At 40.1% G+C, this 17,238-nt stretch overlaps 1 protein-coding gene across 3 annotated transcripts in view; it reads left to right on the top strand.

Annotated features, from left to right (window-relative positions):
• Window positions 1-17,238, top strand: part of LIPH (lipase H) — a 46,341-nt gene that overhangs the window by 27,897 nt on the left and 1,206 nt on the right. The window contains exons 5-9 of one of the 3 annotated variants that reach the window (XR_005792285.1): window positions 325-414; window positions 3,773-3,940; window positions 5,260-5,355; window positions 6,262-6,621; window positions 7,191-7,241. Coding sequence is in view for 2 of the 3 variants with exons in the window: in XM_040481001.1 (XP_040336935.1) it covers window positions 325-414; window positions 3,773-3,940; window positions 5,260-5,355; window positions 7,191-7,302; window positions 15,544-15,717 (640 nt within the window). In the remaining variant the exon portion in view is untranslated. Of the gene's footprint in view, window positions 1-324; window positions 415-3,772; window positions 3,941-5,259; window positions 5,356-6,261; window positions 6,684-7,190; window positions 7,303-15,543; window positions 15,718-17,238 lie in introns of those variants that run through there. The other 2 variants (XM_040481001.1, XM_040481002.1) reach the window with 2 other exon arrangements.

The following is a 17,238-nucleotide window of genomic DNA, read 5'->3' as shown; positions in this document are numbered from 1 at the left end:
GCAGTTAGAGACCCAGGAAGCACTGGCAATTAGAAGGTTCCAGCCAAATATAAAGAAGAAGCATACAGTTTTATCAGACTTGCTGTGAATGACTGACCAAAACTCCCTTACATCTTGAGAAATATTGGAAATAGATTCCCCTACTGTCTTTATAATCTCCTAGTTGGAAATCCCTGCTTCCTAACTAACTAGCTGGGTAGCTTTGAGCAAAATATTTAAATATGTAGAACAACAACAACACAAATGCCTGCCTATATCCTTCAGGCAAATGAGCTACATGATGTGAAAAGTTCAAAAATAAAACCATAATATATTTTCCTTTAGCACTGGGCTACAAGGAGCCATTAGGAAACATAGACTTCTACCCAAATGGAGGATTGGATCAACCTGGTTGCCCCAAAACAATATTGGGAGGTAAGTGCAAATACTTTATATATTGTATAATAGTGGTTTTTAAAAAGGCATATTTCAAAAATCTGATATTATTCTATGGGTAATAGTTTTTTTTTTTTTAATTTTTTTTCAATGTTTATTTATTTTTGGGACAGAGAGAGACAGAGCATGAACGGGGGAGGGGCAGAGAGAGAGGGAGACACAGAATCGGGAACAGGCTCCAGGCTCTGAGCCATCAGCCTAGAGCCTGAGGCGGGGCTCGAACTCACGGACCGCGAGATCGTGACCTGGCTGAAGTCGGACGCTTAACCGACTGCGCCACCCAGGCGCCCCGGGTAATAGTTTTTAATAGAAAACAAATCATCTGAGAAGATAGAGATAGTATAAATATAAATGAAAAATGAAAAATTATTACTCAAATATACTACTTAAAAAAAACAAGACATTGCAGCATTATTGGCAATAACGAAGATACGGAAGCAACCCAAGTATCCATCGATAGATGAATGGATAAAGAAGATGTGGTATATTTACACAATGGAATATTGCTCAGCTATAAAAGGGAATCGATCAAATCATTTGCCACAACATGGATGAATCCACAGGCTATTATGCTAAGTGAAATTAGTCAGAGAAAGACAAAGGGGAGATGGGTGAAATGGGTGAAGGAAATTAGGAGTACATTTACCATGATGAGCACTGAATAACGTACAGAATTGCTGAACCATTATATTGTACATCTGAAACTAATATAACAGTGTATGTTAATTATGCTTCACTTAAAAAATTTTTTTTAATGTTTTTTATTCATTTTTTTTGAGACAGAGAGAGACAGAGCATGAACGGGAGAGGGTCAGAGAGAGAGGGTGACACAGCATCTGAAGCAGGCTCCAGGCTCTGAGCTGTCAGCACAGAGCCCGACACGGGGCTCGAACTCACGGACTGTGAGATCATGACCTGAGCTGAAGTCGGACGCTTAGCCGACTGAGCCACCCAGGTGCCCCAATTATGCTTCATTTAAAAAATAAATTTAAAAAATAAGTAACCATAACCATATGATTAAGAGCTATTATGAATTATTGCTCTCTCATGAAAAGGTGTGTCCTTGACCTAGAAATTCCATATCTGGAAATCTTTCCTAGAGAAATAATGGAAAATGTAAACAAAAATCAAAGTGCAAAAATATCTGACATAGTATTATTTATAGTAGCTACATTTTAAGAAATAATCTAAATATCCAACATGGAAAATTGTTAAATAACTATGATATGCCCACACAAAGGAATATAATTGCCAGAAAGTCATATTTTCAGATTAATGAAAATGCTTACAATGGGATGTTAAGTGAAAATGACACAAAACTATACAGTATCATCCCAATTTGTTTTTTAAATGTGTATTTGTACATGTGTAAGTATAGAAAAAAGGACCAAGCATAAATGCTGCAAATAATTATTAGGGGTGAACTGTGGATATTGGACTTCTGGGTGATTTTTGCATCATTATTTCCCATTATTTTGTATTTTCTAAATCAGCATGTATTATTTTATAATAAGAAAAACTTCACAAAGCAAAAAAAAAAAAAAACAGTAGATGGCAACATAAAAGTAATAGTGGTATTTTATTCCGATAAAAAACCCATCCCTAGGTGCTCTTAATCTGTATTTCACCATTGCCAGAGAAAGTTAAACAATCATGGATATGATTCTAGAAAAAGGTAATCTTGTTACAAAACGGTAGCTGTATATGGCCCCATGGGGACATGGTGTTTGAAAATGATCCAGATTAAATGGCATAAGTAGGGTCAACCATATTTCACCATAAATGGTGTGTGTTCAAATCCTGTCCTGTAGGATGTAGGGTAAATACTTCTGAGGAGCCAAGATAATGCGATTTGCTTATAAAGGCCATTCTCTGTATTGTTATCAACATCATTGTTTTGGCAAGTGAAAGTTCCAGGAACAATAAGTAAATATTGACTTGTCAGATTTGTTCCTGTCTGGCTTGGTCCCATGCCAACCCATGTTTCTGCTCTCTTGCCCTAGTTTATTTGTGTCCTTCACTGAGCTCCTCTATGGGCATACATAAGTGGACTGTGGGGAAAGAAGAAACATTGTTCTGACTCAAACAACAGTGCCTCTCCAAACCACTAGCTCACAATCATAACTCCTTTCTTATTTGGTTCACTGTTTCCTACTCAGATCCTCACCTCCTCTGATTACCCATCTTTGGGACCCAGTTCCCCTTCCTCATCTGACCCATCAACCTTCCAACCACCTTTCAGTTTTGTGTGCTGCATTGCTTCATCATGTCCAACTCTCCTGACGCCGTCTCCATGCCTTGCTGGCCTCCTGTCTCACCACTGCATCACCTGGCACCCACCAGGAATTAACTAGAGCTTGCCTCTTGCCTCTTCTTGCCCATTCATGGCTTCTGGTGCCACCTCCTATTGTTCAGTCCCTCTCATTCCACCCTTCACTCTGTAGCAGAAACAGAGCCCCTGCCACTGGGCTTCTCTCATGAATGTAATCCCATTAGAGACCCCCTTAGGTCTCTGTCATGTCAGCCACCACCTTGGCTTGAGAACATTCCGGAGCTGTCACGGAGCCTGGTTAATTGAGTACAAGGTCCAGGAAAACTTGGTTACTTCTCCATGGCCCTCAATAACGTCACAGAATCCTCATGTTTATCTCTTGCCAACTCCTTACAATCACTCCTCATGCTTCTATTCTGAAAATCTCCCCACCTATAAACCCTCACCTCTTAGAGGTGATCTAGATTTGCCTTTTTACCTAGATTAAAGATCTCACCTGAGGGAGCCATTCTATGTATCCTCATTTTAGTTTACAAGGTCAGTCTTTACATTTTTGTTTCCTTCTGCCCCCAAGGTGGAGGCATCCCCCATCCTTTTTCAAAGCTGTCTCCTGTGCCTGCCCTCCTTGGGGATCTTCCTCTAACAATTACTCCTCAATGGCCCCTTTCTCTGATGTCTTTACTAGTTTAAATGTGCTCTGCTGAAAATCTCTGGGGAAACTCTGACTACCATTGAATCTTTCTTGTCCTTTTCACTGACAAAGGAAGGACATAGGTTGAATCCTGATTCAACCACATAATAGTCGTGTGACCTTGGTCAAGTCATTTAAGCTGAGTCTCAATGTGCTACTAGGTAAAATGGGGATGATCATGCCTATCTTTTATCCTGCCACGTGCCAGTATGAATGCTGATCTATAGGTTTTTGTAAGGGTTAAATGGAAGCTGTTAGCACAGTGCTTGGCCTATAGCAGACAGATGGTGAACTGTGTGTGCCTATAATGTGTGATGTATTATTGTTAAATGCTACGACTGCTCTACTCTTTCATTGTTCCCTTTATGATAAAGGATTGCAATATTTTAAGTGTGACCATCAGAGGTCCGTGTACCTGTACCTTTCTTCTCTGAGAGAGAACTGTGCTATCACTGCATATCCCTGTGACTCCTACCGGGATTATAGGAACGGCAAATGTGTCAACTGTGGCATGCCACAAAAGGAGTCCTGTCCCCTGCTGGGTAAGTCCAACAAACAATTTTACCCTCTGATTAACAAATAGTTCATTTCGGGTAGAATCCGAGCACCACTTTACTATCTAAAAATGGGCCTGAAAATTGTGTGCTTAAAAAAGAATTTACTTAGCTTTTTCTAGCTAATTTGTTCTGTGAAATACTCTTGAATGTCCTAATCAGAAACTGTGTTAGAAAAGCCATTTATATACAATTTCAGCTAGAGGGCAGTACAACCTCCCTGGACACTCTAGCATAAAAAAGAAGGTTCCAAAGAGTTTCCAAGCCCACCCAGGGCAAAGTCACCTTACATAGCCTGCTCCCATGGGGACAGAAACAACCTCTTCATGCACACAATCTCTCTGCTGGGGGAAGGTCACAGTGAGCTCTGACTCTCCTGTCAAATGAGCCTTGCAGAATGATCCCTTCCAACAAGTCTTGTCTGTAGATGCCCTCACGCCGCACCCTGGTTTCTATGTGCACATTCAGGGCGGGGTAACAGATACTGCGGAGGCTGCTTGGGTATTTGCTAAGGGTTGGTAGAAATATTCCAGATGGTGAGGACTAGAAACGGGATGATGATGAAAATTTTCTGATTGTTCTAAGGAAAAATCCAAGTCAACATTAGAGCATGCTACAGACACGGGGTTCTCAACCTTGGTTGTGCATAAATTAATTGGAAAGCTCTAGGGAGCTTTTAAAAATTACCAATGTTTCCATTCCAGATCAATTAGTCAGCATGCAAAGGCCATTCTCTAGGGGTGGGGACAGAAGAGAGAGAGACACCTCACTGATGTGACTCAGCTTCATTCCTGCAGGCACAGAAGTGAAGAGTCCCCTGCTGGTTGACATAGTCACTTAGCAAGCTCAGGTTCTGTGGGATTTAGGGGCCTAATTGTAGTTCTTCAGGAAAGCACAATGCTTTGCAAGAGTGATGCTATTTTAGGTATAAACCTGAAACTGCTTTAAACTATAAAATGAATGTATTACTGAAAAATGTCAGCGCTATTCTTAGCCTACCCAGTGTGTGAGAGAACCAGCATGCTGCTGAGAACTAGGGTGATGTAATGTCAGGGAAAGGCAGGAGGAGACACTGTAGTGTCATGTTGCCAGTCCCAGCTCTGAGGGACAGGGCAGCGAGCAAGATATGGTGGATGCAGGGGAGGCAAGCCCTGGTGGCCCTGCAGGTCCACCCCCACAGGGGTGGGTATGAGGGAGATTGTCTTGGTGGTGTGGGGGCTCAAACTCACTGCTCTCACTACCTCCCCAGCTGCTTTTACATTTATAGAATACATGCTAATGTCACATTTTTCCAACTTGCTTTACAGGCTATTATGCTGATAATTGGAAAGAGTATTTAAAGCAGAAAGAACCTCCTATGACTAAAGCGTTCTTTGACACAGCCGAGGAGAAACCATTCTGCAGTGAGTGGTGGATGTGGTTGTTTGCTTTTGCCCAAACCCCCCCCCCCTTTTTTTTAAGTTTATTTATTTTGAGAGAGACAGAGACAGTGTAAGTGGGGGAGGGGCCGAGAGGGAGGGAGAGAGAGAATCCCAAACAGGCTCCGTGCTGCCAGCCTGATATGGGGCTTGAAGCCACGAAACCGTGAGATCATGACCTGAACCAAAACCAAGAGTCAGACACTCAACTGACTGAACCACCCAGGCAACCCCCAAACCCCTTCTTTTTAAAAAATGGCTGAGTCTCAGCTTCCTGGCTACCTCTTGGCAAATGAAGGGCATGTTAAAGTGTGTATTTTGGAACTGGGAAGACTTCAGTTGAATCCTGACTCTATCACATAGTAGCTGTGTGACCTTGGTGAAGTCATTTAAACTCTTTGAGTCTCATTGTCCCGCTAGGTAATAATGCCTATCTTCTGGGTTAAGGATTAAATCTCAACAAATCGTAATTATTAGCTTCATTGGATGGCTATTCTTTTTACTTTTTTAATTAAAAAAAATTTTTTAAAGTATACTCTATGCCACACACAGGGCTTGAACTCATGACCCTGGGACCAAGAGTGGCATGCTCTACTGACTGAGCCAGCCGTGCACCCCTTAGATGGCCATTTTACTCACTAAGATCTTCCAGAAAATTTGCTTGCCCTCCAAAAGACATGACATTTCAGCTAGGTAAAATTAGGTGTCAGCTACATCTGTAGGTCAGTTTCAGCTCCAAAGCAACCATGATGACCTTCTACAGACACTGAGAGCTTGGGTATTCCAGATGGGGGCTAAGTGGGGCAGCAGATGATTAATGCCCTGGGAAGTAGGAATTTTCTTGGGCAGATGGATGTCTTACAATCTTGTCCCCCTTTTCACTTTTCTTAGGAGCAACTCTTATAAAAGAGGGTGCAGATCAGTGGGGTTCCTTCCTCCTTTGGAGCCATGTGTGGCAGCCCAGGGATTGCTGTCTGCCTGGTCCAAGTGAGGCAAGTGCCTGAGTAATAGTGGGCCATGAAATGGCAACTCCAGGGTGGATCTTATTCCTTTGTGGGACCAACATCTCCTGAGCCTCCTTCCCCTTCTATATTTCTCAGGCAATATTTGTATACATGTACCCATATATTTACCACTTTTTTGATTATCATTTTTTTCATGTATTTCATAAATACAGGTAAGTGTGCTAATGATGGGTGAACACCAGAGCATGAGAAGAACTCAAAGAGGCAAACCTGACTTAGTCTAAGGGTCAGTGAAGGTCTCCTGGAGGAAGTGACTAAGCCAAAACCTGAAGGATGAGTTGGCAAAGGGGGCAAAGTAAGAGTGTTCGAGTGGGGAGAAGGCCCAGGAGCAAGAGGCAGCCTGGCAGTGCAGGCGACACACATGGTGTGGCATGACTGGGGAAGAGATGATGGCGGCTGGTGGACATGGCCCAGATTGCAGACAACCTTGTCAGCCATGGAGGGTCTCTACGTGGCCACCTGCTTGCTTTATTTTAAAAGGCAGGGAATGCAGTGAACCAATCATACTCAGCAGTAGGCCATGATACCTCAGTGAATAAGGTGGAATACCACTCCAACTGTGATGCCCAAACATGACAACTGGAGACCACTGGATTCTGCCATCATGCAGGCCATCTTTACCAAAAAGAATGCAAAGGAATTTTAGAAAATTCTGCCCAGATCTCTGCAGAGACACTAGAGAGGAAGAGAACAAGAAACTCAAGTTATGAAGGAGGTTGGGTTTTTAGGAACTGACCTATCAGGAGAGCAGTTGGGAGTCTCTCTCTCTTACTGTGCTCTCTCCCTGTTTTGCAGTATATCATTACTTTGTGGACATTATAACTTGGAACAAGAACATAAGAAGAGGATCCATTACAATCAGATTGACAGACAGAGCTGGAAACACCACAGAATCCAAAATCAATCAGTAAGTTGGGCTGGGGTAGTTCACAGTTTGCTATTTCCTTTTTTGACTGGAGAAATTAAATCTCAAATATATCTACTTTCTTACTTATAGGTCTGTACTTATCTTTGTTCTACAAAAACATAAGGGGGCATTTTTCTTAGTTGCTTCTCACGGTTCTTGATCTTCTAGGCTCTGTACAAATGGAATTGGTACAGGGATTTACTTTCTTTCCTTCCTTCCTTTCTTTCTTCCTTCCCACCTCTCTCCCTCTCCCTCCTCTCTCCTTCCCTTCCTTCCTCTCCTCCTTCCTTTGTTTAAACATTTAATTACCAAAGTCATCCTTGCTTGCTGTGAAGGATTTATACAGTAAAGAAATATATAACATAAAAGTGCAAATACTTGCCCCAGCCCAACAATCCCACACCTAAAGGCACTCACCCCCACACACATATTTCAATCGTTTTATGCGCTCATAATATACATATATATAAACATGTAAATGTATGTTTCTCAAACTCAGAAAATGTGATGTGCAATAATAAAAAATTGGAAACACACTAAAAATCTAACAATGGGAAAATGGTTACTTAAATATTCCTATATAATAAAATACTATTCATAGGTTAATTTTTGCAACATATTGAATGAAATGCTTATAATGTGCTAAATGAAAAATCCAGGATATTAAATTTTATAAAGTACAAAATTAGTTCAACAATGTAAAAAAAATGAAAAAGAAATATGCCTAACATGTTAGCTGGCCTTTGGGTGGTAGGAATATGAGTGCTTTATTCAGCTTCTCTTTACTTTTCAATTTTATATGATATTGTATATATAGAGTTTAAAAATAGTTAATCATTTTCATCAATTAATTTTATAATCAGGAAGAAGGGGGGAAATAATTCAAAGAAATTTGAGGTTCATTTTATTCATTTACTCAGGAAACATTTTTTGGGGGTCCTGTTATCTACTAGGCACTTGGGTTGTCTGTTGGCTTCACCCATAGAGGACCAACTAGAATGTCATCTGAAACTGGCAATTGCCTATAGGTTCACCATGTAGATGAATAGAGAAGGAGTGTGCTGGTGGTCTGGAGGTGACTTTTTTTTTTAATGTATCCTTGGATGATAATAACAACAGCCTTTCTTTATTGAACTAAACACATTACACATGCTGGCTAATGCAATTCACACTAAAACCCTGTGAGGTGGTATTATAATCTGTATTATATACATAAGAACACAGGCTTAGAGAGGCCAAGTGATTGGCCAATATCACATGCCTTTCAGCACCGATGTCCCCAAACCCAGTGGTGCTACATTTTCAGGGAGGGCAAGGCTAGGGGGAGCATCTTGAACAACCAGCGTCAGGTAGTTTATGGGCTGTGATCCTCAGTAAGGAAGTTGGGCAGAGACCTCATCTGGAGACTCTAAGAAATAGCAAGGAAAATTGTGCAGTTCTATGAGAAGTAGTGACCTACAAAATTTGGTTATTCATGCCAGTAACTGACTACATATTGGCTTTACATGTCTTAGAAATTTTAATTTTATGTAGTGAATTTCTCCCAACTAGGACTTCCTAACTGCAGAGGGTTTTTTTTTTTTCTCGATTCAGATAGAGACCTTAACGTCTCTATTTTATTCATGTTCAGTTGTTCTTATTTTAGTCTTGCTTGTGAAAAGTCATCACCAATCAGAGAATATATAGAAAAAAAAAAAAAGGAAATGGTTACTCTATTACATGGTGAGATTATCTCTACCCTTCTATTTTTTGCAAGGTAAACTATTAGATTTAGTGTTTAGTATTTTTACAATTTAAGAAAAGGAAAATAATATCAGAGTATGTGCCCTAAGTTTATTTGGTCTTACCAGACTATGGGTACAAATATAGTCACATTCAAGAATATTACCTTCCTGGTGACTCTCCCTGTATCCATGTTTTAGATGTATTTCTTTTTTACTTTATAACCTTTTTTTTTTTTAATTGAGATATAATTCACACACCATCAAACGCACAGTTTTAAAGTTTACATTTCAGTGGTTTTGAGTATATTAACAAAATGTGCAAACGTCATTACCATCTAATTCCAGAACATTTTTTTAAAGTTTATGTATTTATTTTGAGAGAGAGAGAGAGAGCATAAGCAGGGGAGGGGAAGAGAGAGAGGAAGAGAGAATCATAAGCAGGCTCCACACTGCTTACAAACCACAAGATCATGACCTGAACTGAAATCAAGAGTCTGATGCTTAACCAACTGAGCCACCCAGGTGCCCCTCTGGAACATTTTTATCAATTCAAAAAGAAACCCTATACCTGTTAGTAATTCCTCATTCCTCCTTCCTCCCCATCCCCTGTCAACCACTAATCTGCTTTCTGTCTCTATAGATTTACCTATTCTGAGAATGTCATATAAATGGAATGATATAATATGTGGTCTTTTTGTGTCTGACTTTTTTTGCTTAATGTTTTCAGGATACTATAGCAATACTTCATTTTTTTTTATGGTCAAATAATATTCCATGGTATGGATATGTCCCATTTTATTTCAATCCAATGACCTCTGGGTTATGAGCCCAGCTCACTCCCACTGTGCCATTCTGCTCACACTACCACATTTTATTTATTCTTTTGTCAGTTGATGGACATTCGGGTTATTTCCACTTTGGAGGCTATTATGAATAATGTTGCTATGAATATGTGTCTCCATTTCCACATAGACATACATTTTCATTTCTCTCGGGGATATACCTAGGAGTGGAATTGCTGGGTCATATGATAACTCCATTTCACATTTGTAGGAAATGCCAAAGCAGCTACACCATTTTACATTCCCACCAGCCATGTGTAAGAGTTTCAATTTCTCCACATCCTCGCCAACCCTGTTATTATCTGTCTTTAAATTTTTTTCTTTTTAATTGTGATTGAAAAATGCAACATCAAATTTACCATCTTAATCATTTTTTGAGTGTACAATTTAGTAGTGTAAAGTATATTCACATTGTTGTGAAACACTTCCAGAACTTCTTCATCTTGCAAAAATCAAACTCTATACCCATTAAATAACAACTCCCCCAGTTCCCTCTCCCCCTAGCAACTACCATTCTAGTGTCCCTATGAATTTGACTACTTTAGATACCTCATATAAGTGGAATCCTACAATATTTATCTTTTTGTGATTGGCTTATTTTACCTAACATAGTATCGTCAAGGGTCATCCATGTTATAGCTTGTGACAGGATTTCTCTTGTTTTTTAAAGGCAGAGTGATATTTTGTATGTATATGTCACATTTTGTATGTCTTTATCACAGACATATCCATCTTCTTTATTGTAGCCATTCTAGTGGGCATTATGGTATATCTCATGATTTTGTTTCGCAATTCCCTAATGATTAATAACATTGAGTCTTTCATGTGCTTACTGGCCATTTCTAGATATTTTTTTGGGAAATGTCTATTCAGGTCCTTTATTCATTTTTTCCCCTTTTACTTATTTTTGAGAGGTGGGGGGAAGGGCACAGAGAGAGGGGAACAGAAGGTCCAAAGTGGGCTCCCCTGAGGGAGACCGATTCGGGGCTCGAACTTACAAACTATAAACTGTGAACTAGGAGATCACAACCTGAGCCGGAGTTGGATGCCCAACTGACTAAGCTACCGAGTGCCCTCATTTTTTTCCCTTTTAAATAGACTTCATTTTTTAGAGCAGTTTTAGATTCACAACAAAATTAAACAGGAAGTGCAGAGATCTCCCATATACCCTCTCGCCCACATACACACAGCCTCCCCACTATCAAAACCTGATAATAGGGTGGCATACACAGTTACAGCTGAAGCATCTACATTGACGCATCATTACCCAAAGTCCATAGCCTACATTAGGGTTCACTGGTGGTGGTGTACATTCTATGGGTTTTGACAAACATGTAAGAACATATATCAACCATTATAGGACCATGGAGTTGTTTCACTGCCCTAAAAATCCTCTGTGTTCTGCCTATAATATCCTTCTCTTCCCTAACCTTTGGCAGGGAATGGTCTTTTTACTGTCTCCATAGTTTTGCCTTTTCCAGAATGTCATGTAATTGGAGTCATACAGTATTTAATCTTTAGAGTGGCTTCTTTCACTTAGTAATAGAATTTAAGTTTTCTTCATTTTTTTTCATAGCTTGCTAGTTCATTTCCTTTTAGCACTGAATAATATTCCACTGTCTGAATGTACTACAGTTTATCCATTTTCCTGATGAAGGACATTTTGGCTATTTCATAATTCTGAATAAAGCTGCTATAAACATCGGGTATAGGTTTTTTTGTGTGTGTGCCTTAGTCACTTTATTTTTATTTTTAAAAACAGGCATTTATTATTTTATTTTTATTTTTATAGTTTTTGAGAGAGAGAGAGAGAGAGAGGGGGCACAAGTGAGCAAGAGACAGAGAGAGAGAAAGAATCCCAGGAGGGGGAGAGAGAGAAGTGGGGCTCATCCGAAGCAGGGCTCGAGCTCACAAACCGTGAGATCGTGACCTGAGCCGAAATCAGATGTTTAATGATTGAGCCACCCAGGGGCCCCTCACTCACTTTAAAATTGAATTATCTTTTTATTGTTGATTTGCAAGAATTTTTTATGTACTCTGGACACAAATCCTTGATAGTTTTAGGTCTCACTTAGGTCTTTGATCCATTTTGAGTTCACTTTTGCATATAGAATGATGTAGGATGTCCTACTTCATTCTTTTGCCTTTGGATATCCAGTTGTCACAGCACTATTTATTGAAAAAACTATTCTTTTTCTGTGAATGTCTTGACATCCTTGCCTAAGTCAGGTGACAGTGAATGAAAGGGCTTCTTTCCGGACTCTCAATTCTATTCCATTGATCTATACATCTATCCTTATGCAAGTACACATTGTCATGTAGCTTATAGCATTACTGTGGCTTTCTAACAAATTTTGAAATCAGGAAGTGTGAATCCCCTAAGTTGGGTCTTTTTCAAAGTTGTTTTGACTATTCTGGGTCTCTTGAATTTCCATATGCATTTTAAAGTTAGTTTAACAATTTCTGCAAAAAAAGAAAAAAGAAAAAAAGGCAGCTGGGATTTTTGATAGGGATTGTTTCTGTCCCCTTAGGTGGTAGGAAGTTTTACTTTGAAATCATTTTTAGTTCACCCCTCCCCAGAGAGTCTCCTATTCAACTCCCCTCCATGACTGGCTTTGTTTCATGTCTGATTGCACTGCACTGAAAAAGAAAACTCATTACTAACTTTGAAAAAAGGCCAACAAAAGTGGATTTCAGTATTTCTGCCTTCACATATTTTTAAGGTTCCTCAGTATTCTTTACTTTCCTCTTAGTTCAGTGTGATTCAAAAGGGTTTTAGTTTTGTTTTTGCTTTAATTGTATCCACCATTAGGAGTTTCCAGGGTGTTTAGTGTACCTACTACCAGAAACAAACATCTGGCTCCTATTATAGGTCATAACCCATAGTTCGCTGGCTCTTGTTCCCTTTATTCTTATATGAACCCAATACCTTGGTTTGTGCCTCCCCGTGTATTTCTGGACATCCCTCCAGGTGGAAGAGGGGGTCCTACCTGTACTCAGAGACAAGCTTCACCAGCTCCAAGAGGTCTCTTCCCTCTCCTGCCTTCCATCTACCCCCACGGGGTTTTGCCATCTGCAGGGTGCCATCACCCCCTCCTGAGTCTCTGCACTCTTGTGGTTCCACAGCTGCTCCTGGAGAGGGATCCAATTCAGGATCACTGACTGAGGTTGGTTATCCTGTCTCTTTAGTCTTCACATAGGAATAGTTCTTCCATCTTTCCTCGACTTTCCTGACTTTACAGGTCAGTTATTTTCAGAATGTCTTCCATTTGGGTTTGTCTGATGCTTCCTCATGATGACATTCAGATCATGCATCTCTGGCAAAAACTGCATAGAAGTGACGTTATGTTTGGCTCCGTGTGTCCTATTAGGAGGCCCACACTTTGGTTCATTTCATTAACTTGGATCAGTTTATTACGGTGTTTTTTCCCCCCAGTTTCTCCACTATGAAGTTACTGTTTTTCCCTGGTATTAGTAAGTATGTTGCAGGGAGGTACTTTGAGACCCATTATTGCTAAAATGTCCCATTATTCCTGAAACTTTTACCCAACAGTTTTGATGTTTTGTGGTTGGATTGTTACTATGATGGTTGAATGGTGATTTTTCAAATTCATCATTTAGGAAAAGCTTTCTTTTCCTCCCATTTATTCATTCATTCATTTGGTTATATCAATATGGACTCGTGGATTTTTATTTTATTTTAAATGTTTATTTTTGAGAGAATGGGAGAGAGAGAGGGAGACAGAGTTCTGAAGTGGCTCTGTGCTGACAGCAGAGAGCCCAACGCCGGGCTTGAAGTCACGAACCATGAGATCATGACCTGAGCCGAAGTTGGACGCTTAACTGACTGAGCCATCCAGGCGCCCTGGATTTTTATTTTATTAATGGAGACTTATAATTAGTTACTACCATTATTTATTTATTTTGATATTTAAATTGTCTCAAATCTGGCCATTAGAAGCTCTTCAAACTGGGTCTGCACCCTTTTTTTAAAATGCATTTTTTATTGTGATGAAACCATATAATGTAAAATTTATCATCTTAATCATTTATAAGTATACAGTTCAGTAGTGTTAAGAATATTCACATTATTGTGAAATAAATCTCCAGAACTTTTCACCTTGCAAACTGAAATTCTATACCCATTGAACAACAACTCCCTTTTCTCTCTCCCTCCAGCCTCTGATAACTACCATTCTACTTTCTGTTTCTATGAATTTGATTACTTTAGACACCTTATATAAATGGAGCCAAACAATATATATCCTTTTGTGATTGGCTTATTTCATTTAGCGGAATGTCCTCAAGGTTTATCCATGTTGTAGCATGTGACAGAATTTCCTTCATTTTAAAGGCTGAATAATATTCATTGTATGTATCACATGTTGATAATCCATTATCCACTGATGGACATTTGGGTTGCTTCTACCTCTTGGCTCTTATGAACGACGTTGCTATGAACATGGGTGTGCAAATATCTCTTGGAGACCTTGCTTTCGTTTCTTTGGGGCACATACCCGGAAGTAGAATTGCTGGATCATATGGTAATTCTATTTTTAATTCTTTGAAGAGACCCCATACCATTTGCCATTGTGGTCGTACCATTTTATATTCCTAGCAACAGTGCACAAGGGTTCCAATTTCTCCATATCCTCATCAACACTTCTTCGCCATCCTAATTCACGTGAAGTGATTCTGTATTCTTTTGAACATTTCCACCATTCTGTGAGCATTCCTTACTTTCTGGCATACGGCTTGTTGCAGGAGCACTTTGCACTTTCCCTGACCTAGCCCTGGAATCAACCATTTCTCCCGGAAGCCTCCTACCCATTCCTTTTAGCGAGGATGGTATTTAGAAACTAAAATCTGGGTACCTTTCGGATTAGTTTTACTTGTGGCACTTTTGCTCCTCCCAGGACTCAACACATGATTCTAGTGAGGCTGGGGTGACACACACCCCCTCACCCTAATCCCCACCTCCAAACTGATGATTCATTTCTAGAGCAAGTCTCCCATTTCTGAGCCAGGGGGCTCGCCATGGTCTACTTCCCCAGATCCCTAGAGGGACACTGACCCAGTGAACCTCCCCAGTGGATATTCCGTAGGCTCAATTTGAGATTCCAACTGTAGGAAGCATCACATACATAGGAAAAAGTATTGGAACTTAGGATTTAGCTATTTTATTTGAGAGGCATGACTGAAAAAAATATTTGCTTAAGCATAACTTCTAAATTAGTATCTAGTTGGGCTAAACATATACATATGCATCTAGCAATGCAGTTTAATGGAAAGATTGTAACTTTGAACTCTGAACTGAGTTTGAATCCCTGCACTGATTCTGAGAAGCATTGTGACCTGGGTGAGTTTAAGCTCTGCAAGCATCTGTTTCCTTGTCTGTAAAATGAAGATAATAGTCATCTTGAAGAATTTTTCAGGGGAATGGAGACATGTGTCAAGAAATGAGGATGCTATCCGGTATATAGTAGGCAGAGCATGCCTCTCTTATGCCATAATATTTCATCATTCCTGGGGCCAGCAGCCTCACTTATGCAATCCTCTGAAATCCAGCAGACTGTGGGGTCACGGGACTACCTGCTTATGAGTGATTTGTAGCTTTTGAAACTGTTTTCTTTCGTTAGCAATCTATATCCACTTACTTCATTTCTTCTCTCCAGTGAACCTGCAACTTTTCAGAAATACCACCAAGTGAGTCTGCTTGCAAGATTTAATCAGGACTTGGATAAAGTTGCAGCCATTTCCTTGGTGTTCTCTACAGGGTCTACAATAGGCCCGAAGTATAAGCTCAGGATTCTCCGAATGAAGTTGAGGTCACTTGCCCATCCAGAGAGGTGAGCCATCAGCAGCGTTTGACAAGCTCTGGTTTTCCAAAGATGCTATTGGTTTCTGTCCAATCTCCTTGGTCTGATGTTTTAGTAGGACCTCATCAATTACAATGAAGGACGTGGAGGGTTTTCAAAAAATAGACTTGATAAAGATGAGTAGCCCCATAATTCAAGACAATTTTACTGGTAGGAGCTTAAAGATAAATGGCCCAATTAATCCAAAAAAATAATGTTGCTACATGCTTACAGTTATATAATTCTTCCCTAATCACTCCACCCACACTGCTTGCAAGCTGGTATATGCTGTGGAAAAGAAAGCCTCATATAATCTGGCAAATGCACAGCCTAGTATAAAAAAAGGTACAGAACGGGCGCCTGGGTGGCGCAGTCGGTTAAGCGTCCGACTTCAGCCAGGTCACGATCTTGCGGTCCGGGAGTTCGAGCCCCGCGTCAGGCTCTGGGCTGATGGCTCAGAGCCTGGAGCCTGTTTCCGATTCTGTGTCTCCCTCTCTCTCTGCCCCTCCCCCGTTCATGCTCTGTCTCTCTCTGTCCCAAAAATAAATAAACGTTCAAAAAAAAGAAAATTAAAAAAAAAAAAAAAAAAGGTACAGAATAATTGGAGTATTTTATTCCATGGATACAGTATGAAAGTACTACTCCAGGTTGAATTTCATAACTGCCCTGAGAATGTGCTTGTTCTTAGGAAATACACACTGAAGTATTAAGGGGTAAACAACCTATCTTCATTGGTTCCAAAAAAATAAGCAACAGAGTGTGTGTGTGTGTGTGTGTGTGTGTGTGTGTATGTGGGTGTGTGTGTACAGGGGGGACAGAGTCAAAGAGGGGGAGAAAGAGCAAAGCTGTGGTGGCATGTACGTTTTGTGACTAATGCCACTCCAATGTATAGTCCTAGCATACAATCTGTGGACAAGACAGAAAATGCTGTGAGCATTCAGCACTTTATGCTTATGAATTCTTTTTAAATTTTAATGTTTATTTACTTATTTTGAGAGAGAGATTGTAAGCAGGGGTGGGGCAGAGACAGAGGGGGAGAAAGAGAAAGAATCCCAAGCAGGCTCCATGCTGCCAGTATAGAGCCCGATGCCAGGCTTGAACCCACAAACCCTGAGATCATGACCTGAGCTGAAAACAAGAGTCAGAGGCTTCACCTACTGAGTCACCCAGGTGCCCCTGGATTCCTTTTTCCTGAAGGCAAACATTTAATAATGCAAGTTGCTTCTAAGAGGACAGTCATTACATCTTAAAACCATGGGACTTTTCAATACTTTTTCTTCCAGATTACCAAAGGAATACATGTTGATTTTATAAAATCTGGAAAGTGCAAAAAGTGTTAAGAAGCAGAAAAATACCATCCATAATGTTATTATTCAGGGCCAACAACTGTTATTTCTTTCTAACCTCCTTTCTATCATTGCTTTAAACCTGGAAATAGTTAGGTGGTAAATAAAATTTTATATCTCATTGTTGTTGATGTGGGCTATGCTTATTTACCATAAGCACTTTCCT

The sequence above is a fragment of the Herpailurus yagouaroundi genome, unplaced genomic scaffold (genome assembly GCF_014898765.1).
Source record: "Herpailurus yagouaroundi ecotype Mexico unplaced genomic scaffold, PumYag 159, whole genome shotgun sequence".
Classification (NCBI taxonomy): domain Eukaryota; kingdom Metazoa; phylum Chordata; class Mammalia; order Carnivora; family Felidae; genus Herpailurus; species Herpailurus yagouaroundi.
This window is presented reverse-complemented; position numbering and strand designations above follow the sequence as displayed.